Raw genomic sequence first — 11,889 nt, 5'->3', positions numbered from 1 at the left:
AAGGAAGACCTTTCTCTGTCTCTCTCTCACTGTCTATAACTCTACCTGTCAAAAAAAACAAACAAACAAAAACAAACAAACAAACAAAAAAAACCAGGAGGCTAATAATATCATTTCTCACTTATAAGAAACATTCCCAAAAATAAGTCCTGGGATTGTATAAACAAACCAGTGTTCAGCTCTATTGTCCTTATTAATCACAAACGGATGAAAGTGTTCCTAAAGTCCCTCTAACCACCAACACAGGTTCTAATTAAAGATGTGCTGTTGGGGCCGGTAGTGAAGTAGGTTAATCCTCTGGCTGTGGCACTGAATCCCATATGGGTGCCGGTTCTAGTCCTGGCTAATCCTCTTTCGATCCAGCTCTCTGTTGTGGCCTGGGAAAGCAGTAGAAAATGGCCAACTGCTTGGGCCCTTGCACCCATATGAGAGACCAGGAAGAAGCACTTGGCCCTGGCTTCTGACTGACTCAGCTCCAGCCATTGCAACCATTTGGGGAGTGAACCAACGGAAGGAAGACCTTTCTCTCTGTCTCTCCCTCTCACTGTCAGTAACTCTACCACTCAAATAAATAAACAAGAATCTTAAAAAAAATGTGGTGAATAGGGTGAATAGAAAATTTTGTTAAACAGAGAAGACTAATGCCACTTTTTATATCATAAAGGTTATATTCATATCCCAAACGGCAATACAGAATTTATAACAAAACGCTGTGCAGAAGAACTATGAAATTACATTCCAAATATAATTTGTAGAATGACAGCATCACATATGGATGTTTACAAAACATGCAGCATATCACAAAAAGCTATGTAATAATATACAACCTTTTGCTGCCATCTAGATTAACAGTAGTAGAACAGAGACAGTAGTTCATACATTTTACATCTCAACATGATAGTTACATGCTGCATTTTACTGTGTTGTTATATTTTAGCATTCTGAGGGTTTAGGTGGCATATTAGGAATTATAATGTCCTAATTAAATTAAAGGAAATTGGCCCCCATTTAAAGTTTTCATAGGAACAGATCCATAACTTGAAGGGGAAAAGTCTGGATGCAAGTGAATTATTTTTAGTAGTCATTTACTGGTTTCCTACCAGGTATCCAGCATCTCCTTTCTTTCTCTTTCCAAAATATCTCAGCATTTGGGAAACACCAGTAGTTCCTGCAACTCAAGTGATTCCTGGGAAAGCTGATTACATTGTGGAGGCAGTTCCTGGCTGGGAAGAACAGCATATCCCATTTTCCCCCAAGATGAATATCATTCATCTTTCAACAGTAATTAAGCATTGTATTTGTGTATAAACTACTTTTAGAAACAGAGCATTATTCCCCTTGAAGTGAACTTTTGTGAACAAGTTCTAAATCTTTAAAATTTAAGATAAACTTTTCTTATTATAATAAAATAGAAGGAAGGATTTGTTCAGTTCAAGGAAGATACGCCCTGGTTCTAATACACTCATCCATTAATGATCCTTTTTCCTTTCTACCTTGGAAAAATTAATTATTTTGATAAAGTCAATATTTTTATCACTAAAATGCAATTCAGTCATTTCATTCCACTAGGTTGTATGAGCAAAATATTACTCATCCTCGAGATTAAGGAAAGGGAACCTGGTAACTATATGTTTTGCCTGGATATTCATAGACTATTTAATAACATAACAAAAAAGTGATTATTCCATGAGGAGTCAAGAGAACTGTGCTATATTTCAAACTCTTTAAAATTAACATGTATTATATACTGTAATATAACACAAGCCATGTGGGAGGGATGAATTAGACAGTGGCTCAGTTTCCTTTTTATAAATCAAGTGATTTGGTCTATTTAACTTAAAGCCCCTATTGGCACTTAATATTTACAAGTTCTTATTTAGAGCTCAATATGTGGCCTTACCATTCACATGAGTTAGCAACCATGATAGTTAATCACAATTCTTCTAGTTTAGCTTATTATATATTAAAAAAAATAAAAACTAAAGATGCTGTCATGTTCCTAATAAACAAGATCCAGTTTTTCATTATGCATCATACAGAATTACCTCCTAATTTTTTACTTTTTAAGTACATCTTTTAAAATACAGTACCTATATATTTTTCTTTTATACATTCATGCATGCCTTGGCAATTTCACATCTGTATAAATCTTTTAGTTATCCTTTAATAAATACAAAAATGATCAAAAAATTTGACAAATAATCACTCATTATAACCTGTACAGATTCTCTGTTTAACTCAGTTACTATAAAGATCTTTATAGAGCTGAATCTGACATTCTACAATAGTATATCACTGCCCTCTGATGGTATCAACTAATATAAATTTTAAATTTAGCAAACAAAAAAGCCTCTTCAATATAATGTAAAACAATATATTAACTTTATAAGCTATAGAAATAGAAAATAAATTAGGAGAAATTCAACATTCATCTATAAATATACGTTACTTAGTTACAAAACATAATAGTATTCCTTTACATAAGCCCTTCAAATGGGTTTTCGTGATTTTCCCTGATGATCAGTTTAAAGGCACTAAATTTGTAAGTTTACATAAAATTTTTATATGTAATGAAATAGAAACAGAAATAAGGCTAAGTAGTGCAACTCATACTAGATCCATTTGAAAAGGAAGGAAAATATAATTGCAAATTTTAATATTATAGTGAATGCAGCATTTTTACAAGCCATATATGCATAGTGAATATTTAAGTGCATGTTGTAACTACTAAAAGCTAGCAAGTCACTCCCTATTTGCAGAAGATCAAATGTGGGTGGGGGGAGGATATAATGAGAATTCTCGCCATTTTATAAGTGTTAGAATCAAAAATGTTTCAATATAGTCAATATAGATTTGGCACTACATTTAAGGGCACTAACATTACAAAGTCTAAATCCTCATTTATTCAAAGAGAAGAAATTAAACTGAAGAGTCCACTTGATTGTAGATATTAAGTTACTGACAGTAGACGGTTCCACTCATGGTATTCTTTATGAAACTGTCCACTAGAAGAGATAAAAATAGAGAAAAATAATTTTTATGTAAAGTTACACAACCTTCCAGTGAATAAATAAAAAGAGGAATGTGGCATATAAAAATGCAAAGTGATTTTGTGAATAGCAGCTAATGATAAAATTTTTATTACAGTCAAAATTGCAATACAAAGAAAATACAAAAAAAAAAAAAAGATCGGGGCAGATCAGTGCTTAGCTGCAGGAGCATTCTCTGGGTGATCTTGGACTGACCCAGTTCTCCCCACTTTCCTGCCTGGAGTTCTCGAGAATAGCTGTTGAATATGCTGGGAATGTAACATCCTTGGATGGAAAGGGACCAGATAGTCCAGCCTGGGCTCTGTGCCAGTTTTCCCCCACATTCTCAAGAAACAGCAGATCAGTCAGTGCTTTAACCCAGACTTTCATGTTGCCCCTGGGGTTGTAAAACTCAAAATGATCTGCTTTCCAAGGGCCATTATCTGAGGTAAAAGTGGGACATAAGCAGTTAAGACCCCTATGCACCTCGGACAGCTTTCCTGAGCCTCGGGACTCATTCTCACTGAGTCCCAGACTTCTCTTGTGCCTTGCTGCCTGCCTGTAAGTAACAAGTCTGCTTCTTGTAACATGTAGATTTCTTAAGGTAAGAATTACTTTCTAAAAGATAGTGAGCATTATTATCCAAGCCTTTCATCCTGGGAGGAGGTAGGGCTAATCAGGAAATGAGTATGTGGGAAGTATTATGAAAGGGAAAAGTTGGGCCAATATTGTGGCATCGTGGGTAAAAGCACCCCATATGGGCTCCAGTTCAAGTCTTCTGATGCAGCTCTCTGCTATGACCTGGGAAAGTGGCAGAAGATGCAGCAAGCACTTGGGCCCCTGCCCCGCTGTAGGACCAAAGAAGTTCCTGGCTCCTGGTTTCAGACTGGCTCAGTTCTAGTCATGTGGCCATTTGAGGACTGAACCAGCAGATGGAAGATTTTTCTCTCCATCTCTTCCTCTCTGTAACTCTACATCTCAAATAAATAAAGGGAAAGAAATGTTCTTCTCATAGTATAAAGTGCAGTTAGGAAGAATTGAACTCTTCTATAGGTCGCTTCAAGCCAGTTCATGGAATTGGCCAGATAGCAAATCTAAAAGGCCACTAAGCCAGCCAAGAGGCTTAAAGATTGTTATTCACAACTTGTATTTTTCTATTATTCATAAAATTCCAAATTCTTTTTTTTTTAAACTTCAAGTTCCCCCTGAGGTATGTAGGTGGTCAGTAGGAAAGCAGCATGCTTCTTGGAGCAAGCAAGTTGTTGGTAGGGGCGATTAGGAATATTCCAAAGGAAAATGACGCGGTAGACAACCATAATGGTTTAGGACAGTGAACCACTCAGTAGAGTATGAGCTGAGAACAGAGTAATGGCCTTGAGAATCATTTTTTGTTAAAGAAGTCAGAGGGATTCCTTAGAATAGCACATAAAGAAAAAAAAGGAAACAAATTTAACATTGGTACTGGTTTTCACATTGAGCACCTTTGAGGGGATCAGAAGTAATATGAGGGCTAATTTCTTATTAATCTTCAGGCTTCAGTTTGTGAAAGCTTAATTAAGAAAACCCCTTTCTAGAGGGCTGGCATTGTGGTATAGAAAGATCAGCTGCCACCTGCGACATGGGCATCCCATGTGTGCGCAAGTTTGTCCCAGCTGCTCCACTTCTGATCCAGCACCATGCTAATATGCCTGGGAAAGCAGCAGAAGATGGCCCAAATACTTGGGCCCTTCAAACCCACAAGAAGCTCTTGACTCTTGGCTTTGGCCTGTCCTAGCTCAGGCTATTGCAGCCATCTGGGAAGGGAACCAGTGGATGGAAGATCTGTTTCTCCCTCTCTCTCTCTGTAACTCTGCTTTTCAAGTAAATAAATAAACCTTAGAAACAAGAAATAAATCCCCTTTCTTAAGAGTTTTCAAATTGGTATTATATTTATTAGAACATGCAAAAGAAGTTGTCTTAATTTTGACCATGCATAGATTAAATTATCCTTTTCTTGTAATTTCTATGTGAGTTTAACTTAATACCTTTGCTTCTACTATGAAATAGTATGGGACATCATAAATACTATAGAACATCAGTTCTACTGTCATAACTTAATGTTATTTTTGTTTGTTAGAAAAACCTATTTTCAGTACATTGGAGAGGTAGCTCTTTATCTCAACAGAATAATGAAAGAATTTATTAGAGTTTTGACCATGTGATTGCCCAACTGTTTTATTTTACAGTAGATCTTTTTCTCTTATGAGATTGTATAAAAATATTATAAACAAAATGGTCAGTTGTTTATTTGCCTTAATACTGAGAGCAATAATTGTATACATTGTTAAAAGTTCACCAGTTAGAAGCCAAATGGCTTTCTTTTAATTTCCTCCATTAAGTGGAATTAGATGAAGAAATGTACAGTGGCAAAACACAGATAACTCTTATCTCTATGTACTATCCCTGAGTAGAATGTTCCTAAGTTCCCTTCGCCACAAATTTGGGGTGTGTGTGTGTGTTGTGTGTGTGTGTGTGTGTGTGTGTGTAGTTTTGAGAGCAAACTTGCAAAAACAGCAAATCAACTAAAAAGTGCTCATAAATCATTTAAAAGGTAAATATAAATGACAAATTAAGGACATTGTCCCTTCCACAAACATTTTTTTAATTAAGAATAAGGTCTTTGAAAATAATCCAAGACAAACACTTTAAAATTATCTTCCTAGGCTTCACCTGATCCTAGCCAAAAGGCCGAGAAGAGATCTTCTTCCTAGGCTTTAACATGTGAAATGAAACCTTTACTGTGCTACTAACAGTAAAGATTCTCTAGCTGAGGACCTTGCCTAACTTGTTCACTATTACATTCCCAGGGGCTTAGTTCTACTATGGATTCACCCACACCTGTATAGTCAATGGTTTAAATTAACCTAAGATTATGATAATGGAAAGATCAAAGATCCCAAATCATTTAGTGAAAAAATCATAAGAAGAATTTATAGTGTAATCCAAATGAGTAAAGCTGATGCGTAAATGCAGACTAGAAACAATGTCTGTCAAAAAGTCTTTACATTTGGGTGACTGTTACTTTCTTCTTTGTATTTTCTACATTGCTTGAATATTCAACATATTTAAGATCAGTAATACAAGTGGCCTTCCAAAAGCTCATGAAAAACTCATATTATGAAAAAAATTATGCATGGATTTCAAAATGAGTATGCACCAAAATCAATTTCTCTTTTAAGCATTTTCCATGAACTTTTTGAAGTACTCTCATAAGTATAAAAGTATCATTGTAAAGATAATTAGGAAGAACTGTTCTGATGTCAGCAAAAAGGAAAAATCTACTCCTGAGTGCTAAAATAAATTGATATCTCTTCTAATCTATATGACTCTTGCTTTTAAATTACTTCAAAATGTTAGATAATGCATTTCAAGAGATAATTATTACAGGGACTGCCACTTAACTTTTCAAGAAATGTCCATTAAGTTAAACTCTAAATAAATTTTAAGACTTACTCTAAGGCCACCTTCTGGTGGGGGCCTAGATGTAGCCATTTGCTTTTCTATTTTTTCCTTTCTCTTTCTCTTTTCTTCCACAGATTGAACATCCAGTATTCCCCGGGATGCAGCCTTTAAGAAATTTGATAAAAGATGTAGAAAAACAACAAAAATCAGTATCCAGTGTGCAAAAGGAATTCTCCTGTTTGGTTGGTGGCTTATGCTCTTCAGGTTTTTCTTTGAGGGTGATGAGTTGGTTTATTTTTAATACCAAAGGATTAGAATATTTCACAACAGCCTTACATAAAACATACTGTCATTTCTTCACTGGGTATTTTGCAACCAACCAACCACACAAAATTTCTTCTAAACTTACCTAATATCTGTCAGTGTTTTACAAGGCATGATCATTTTATTCTAAGGAAATACGTGTTATTAAAGGAAAATAACATTTTAGAAGCCATCTATAAGTTCATATTCACAAATTAAATAATGTAAATATATTAATGCAGTTTATACAAGCATGGAAATCATTTTAAAATGATTACTTTTAACTATACTTTTTTAGGATATCACACAATGTACACTAGAGAACATTAATAATAAACATGTATGGAGGCTAACGTACAAATTTTAATTATCTAAGTAGGCTTAATTTATGTTTAATCTCACCTCTTTTTGTCTTCTCTCTGCAGCTTCTGCGAGCTTTGCTCTTTTCTCTTCCTAAGGAATATGAATAAATGTTTTAAAAAACAAAATTATAAATTATACCCCTATGTTTTGTGAAAAATATAGTTTATAAAAAAAAAACAATTAGTACTAGCCCAGGGATGGGCATTGTGGTACAGTGGTTAAGTTGGTGTCTGCAACGCTAGCATCCCATATGAGCGACAGTTCGACTCCAGGCAGCTCCAGTTCCAATGCAGCTCCCTGCTAGCACTCCCAGGAAAGCAGCAGAAGATGGCCCAAGTTCTTGGACCTCAGCACGCACGTGGGAGACCTAATGGAATTCCAGGCTCCTGGCTTCAGTCTTGCCCAGTCCTGGCCATTGTGTCCATTTAGGGAGAAAATCTGTGGATGGAAGATCTTTGCATCTCCCTCTCTCTCTCTCTCTGTCACTCTGTTTTTCAAATAAATAAATCTTAACAGAAAGTACTAACTCAAAATATCCCAAAAAGAATGCTGCTCTTAGACCATTTATGAAATACTCTCTGGAAGTTAATTCTCCTAAACAATGTATCTTCAATTCAGTACATGGTAAGATAAATATAAGCAGATGGGCTCTATAATAATATAATTGCTTTCTCTTTCTCTCTCTCAACACATAAGAAAATAAGAACATTTCCTTGGGAACTGGTAGTAATAATTCCCTTGTTTTCAATACCAAAATACTTACATTCAGCAATTGGGTCAATATTTATTGACCAGCACCATGCCTCTGAAGCTTTTCTAGGTGCTAGGAATGCAGCAGCTTAAAAAACAACAAAGCAAGCACAACAGCAAAAAACTGAGGGCACACAGATGAATATAATCAAGTAAGAAAACCTGCCTGAGTGCTTTGAGGAAACAGAAAGGGTGTCCTGGAGACTAATGGGGGGATGAGTGGGGACTATCGTTTATTTAGGTTGCTCAGTTAAAGCTTCGCTGATAGAGGAACATCCCAGTAGTGAGCCATGTGGTTATCAAGGGCGCAGTATGGTACAGGATAGGCAAGGGTTTAACTCGAACAGACCAGTATTTTATCAAAAACTGCATAAACAAGAACTTATTTAAACGCAACAGCAGCAACAAAGGCAAACTGAGCTTTCCCACATCAACTTGTGGGTCATTTCTAGTATTTAGAATCAAATGGCTAAACAGTTTACACACTTCCCAAGATAACTAATTTTCTCCAACTAATTTCTATCCAGACAGGACAAAAGAGAGGAACTTAGGTCTTCTGTGTTATCCACTCCCTCGTAAGGAGTACTAACGTGAAGATACTTTAAACTATACAAAGCTGCAAAAAGTAGAAACCTACTGTTTAAAATCTGGTCAGATTTGAATTTCAGATAAACAGCAAATTATTCTTACTACATCCGAAATACTGCGCAGAACAAAGCTATATTAAAAATATATCCTTATTTATGTGAAATTTAACTGGGCTCCCGGCATTTGTGTTAAACACGGCAAAACTGTACAATCTGTACTACACAAAGCATTTTTAAAAGAGTGACTTAAAAGACTGAGAAATACTGGAAGTGAACAATTAATAAAATATCCAACAAAGCCCCAGAATATAAGGACGTTTACTTAGTACCTTCTTTAAGAAGCTGGTACAGACACATGAAAATGCACATCTGCTAGAATAATGCTTCACTTGGAGAGAAGAGAGCTCTTTCTGCACCCAAACTGCATATACTACGCCACCAAAGACGCAGACACAGCACGCTCAGCCTAAGCAGGCGACCTGCAACTCGGAATTCCGCCGGCGTCAGCGACAGGTGACAAGGCCTGCGAGGCGACTCGGGACAATGGTCTCGCGGGCAGGACCCCAGCGACCCTTGTTACGCGTCTCTGCGCTTTTGCCTCCAGAGTCACCAGCCGCGGGCTCCGACGCTCTGGCCGCCGCCCAGCTGCCGGCCCCTCGCACCTCACCACGCGCCCTTCCGGGGAACAGGTGCACCAGGCGCGGCCCAGATGTCGCAGAGACCTGGGGACGCGATCCTACTCACCAGGTTGGGCGAGGGAGGCGCCGACTCCCCCGGGCAGGGGAAACACAGCCCCATCGGTACGACACCACTGGGGGTCCCTGACCCGGCCCACCCGAGACCAGGCGGCGCTGATTGCACTGTCAGAGGCGCGTCCCCGGTCTTCGTAGCTTGCCCCGCCCCCGCCCCACACGGCTCCCAGTGGCTGGACTGGGCTCCGCCCGTGGCAACGCCCCGCCCCTGCCCAGCAGCTCCTCCCCGCCCACCTATCCTCGGCCTCTCGGCTCCTCCAGTCTGCGTCAAAGCCACGCCCCCGTCCCTAGGCCGGCAGCTCAGTTCCGCACCCCAGGCATCGACTCCTCCCCACCTACAGCGGCTCCCTATGCCCAGTTCCGCCCAGCGGAGCCCCAGAAGCGCTGGGCCTGCGAACTAAGCCTAGCTGTCCGCAACCATTTGCAGGCAAGGGATGGAAAAGTCTGGCTAGGGTTCTCAAACACCTCCCTGCTCCCCTGCCTCCCCGCTGATCGAGGCATGACGCGACTCTGAGATGCGACTCTGGACCACGATGGCAAGTTGACGTCAGCACCACTGGCTCCCTGTTAGTGACGCACACGTTGCCCCATAAACGAAGCTGTAGCTGAGCTTTCCACTAACTTCTGGTGTTGGAGATTCCCTTAGGCCTCCAAGAGCGATAATAAAGCGGCATCTACTCAGAAATAGTTAAACGATTCTGAAATTTTAATAAACAGAATCACACGGGCATCTATAGATGCAGATTTAGTCAGTGTACGGTGGAATCTGAGATTCATTTTTACAAATGATGCTGAAGTTACTGATTGCCTCTCTACATAAACACTTTTTCATTATTTTCTTCACTTCCGAGTATTGATAAACTTCCAACCATTACAAAAAGGTCGAAGGTGAAGTAAGTTAACATTTCAGAAACAACTGCTAACATTTTATATAAATATTCTTAGCGGTTCTTTTTTATAGATACCTAATTTACACATAGTATCATGTACCTGTTTTAATTGTACAGTTCACGGAGTTTTAACAAATGTGCATTCATGTAGCTGCACACCACATTCAGAGTAAAAGATGGGAGTGAGTGTTTTTGCACATGAGATGCCCACATCCCATGTCACAGTCCTGGTTTCAGATCCAGCTTCCTGCCAGTGCACCAGAGAAAGCAGCATGTGGTGCTTGGGTTTCAGCCACCCACTTTGGAACCCACATGAAGTTCCTGACTCTTAGGTAGGTAGGTCTCTCTCACCCAGGCTGTTGCAGGCATTTGGGTATTGAACAAGCAGATGGAAGCACTTTCTCTTTCTCTGTACCTTTCAAATAAATAAATCTTTTAAAGAAATAGATTTAAAAGATTTCCATTACCCCAGAATATTCTTGTATTCATTTTCACAAATCCTCTGTCCCATACCTGGATCTGTGCAACCACCGATTTGATTAAAATCACTAAAGTTTCTCAAAACTTTCACAGAAATAGAATAGACAGCATATAAGTTTGTATATGGCAGAGTATTTGGGGGATTCTTCTATTGTTACATGAAATAGTGGATGATTCCTTTTCAGTATTGAGCATTGCTCCACCATATAGACCTGTCTAAGGATAAATGTAAATCTATAAAGAAGAGAAAATGAATGTTCTCCATTGCAAAGAAAGAGACCTACCCCTTCCCTTATCTTTGGTGTTTACTTTAGAAAACTTGAAATTGTAAGTGCTCTGTTTCATTAAGATGTATATAAAGTTTTTAAAAAGTTAACAGGCCTCTTGCAAGTTTTGCATCTCAGGATATCTTTGGAGGCCTAATAGCTTTCTCCTAGGAATGTAACCATCCAAAAGGGTGGCACCTGGCTCCCTCTCATCTTGAGATTTTAATGTGTTAGACATTTAATTTCAAGTTGTAGCTTTTTGATTATCAAAATATAGATGCTTTTACTCTTTTATTTAAAGTTAATGTGTATGTAGTGGATGGCATCTGCAATCTGTTTTATATATACTCTTAGCAGTTAATTGTTTTATAGATACATCCTATAAAATGATCAGATTTCTGTTTTGGTTACAATCTTTTTATCACTGAAACAAACCACAGTTGCATTAATGTTTTTTTCAATAATAAAACAGCTTTTTCATTTCCTTTCTGCCTTTATGGAGAGGTTTTCTGCATTGGCAAGAGATTTTATTTGTGGTTATTATTAAGACACTTTCTATGATTTCCTTATTAATTTGCTTATTGGTGGATATTCAAGGTGTTTCCAAATTTTTGCCATGGCATCCCATTTCAGAGCAATTGTATTTGAGTCCTGTCTCTGCTACTCATTCTAGCTTCCTACTATCAAAGACCCTGAAAGAAAGCAGTTGATGGCTGAACACATTGGGTTTGGGCTATCCACGTGGGAAAACTGCAATGAATTCCCAGCTCTCAAGAGTTTGAGGATGGGACCGGCGCCGTGGCGCACTAGGTTAATCCTCCGCCTGTGGCGCCAGCAGCCCATATGGGCACTGGGTTCTAGTCCTGGTTGCTCCTCTTCCAGTCCAGCTCTCTGCTGTGGCCTGGGAAGGCAGTGGAGGATGGCCCAAGTGCTTGGGCCCCTCTGCCCACATGGGAGACCAGGAAGAAGCACCTGGCTCCTGGCTTCGGATCAGGCAGCACTGGTTGTAGAGGCCATTTGGGGAGTGA

At 38.7% G+C, this 11,889-nt stretch overlaps 1 protein-coding gene across 2 annotated transcripts; it reads right to left on the bottom strand.

Annotated features, from left to right (window-relative positions):
• Positions 1-648: 648 nt before the first annotated feature.
• SVIP (small VCP interacting protein) lies at positions 649-9,437 on the bottom strand. 2 transcript variants are annotated; one of them, XR_011388010.1, is made up of 5 exons: positions 9,218-9,437; positions 7,176-7,226; positions 6,522-6,635; positions 1,937-3,005; positions 649-1,882 (listed from the first exon to the last, which is right to left on the bottom strand). XR_011388010.1 is itself a non-coding variant. In XM_008268928.4 (4 exons), exons 1-4 carry the CDS (start codon positions 9,269-9,271, stop codon positions 2,991-2,993), a joined length of 234 nt encoding a protein of 77 aa, XP_008267150.3. In that variant the 5' UTR covers positions 9,272-9,437; the 3' UTR covers positions 649-2,990. The 2 variants fall into 2 exon arrangements, 1 of the variants encoding a protein (XP_008267150.3); XM_008268928.4 differs by having other exon boundaries at positions 649-3,005.
• Positions 9,438-11,889: the final 2,452 nt, after the last annotated feature.

Source organism: Oryctolagus cuniculus, chromosome 1, assembly GCF_964237555.1.
Source record: "Oryctolagus cuniculus chromosome 1, mOryCun1.1, whole genome shotgun sequence".
Taxonomy (NCBI): domain Eukaryota; kingdom Metazoa; phylum Chordata; class Mammalia; order Lagomorpha; family Leporidae; genus Oryctolagus; species Oryctolagus cuniculus.
The sequence above is the reverse complement of the archived record's forward strand: the minus strand, read 5'-3'. Positions and strand labels throughout refer to the sequence as shown.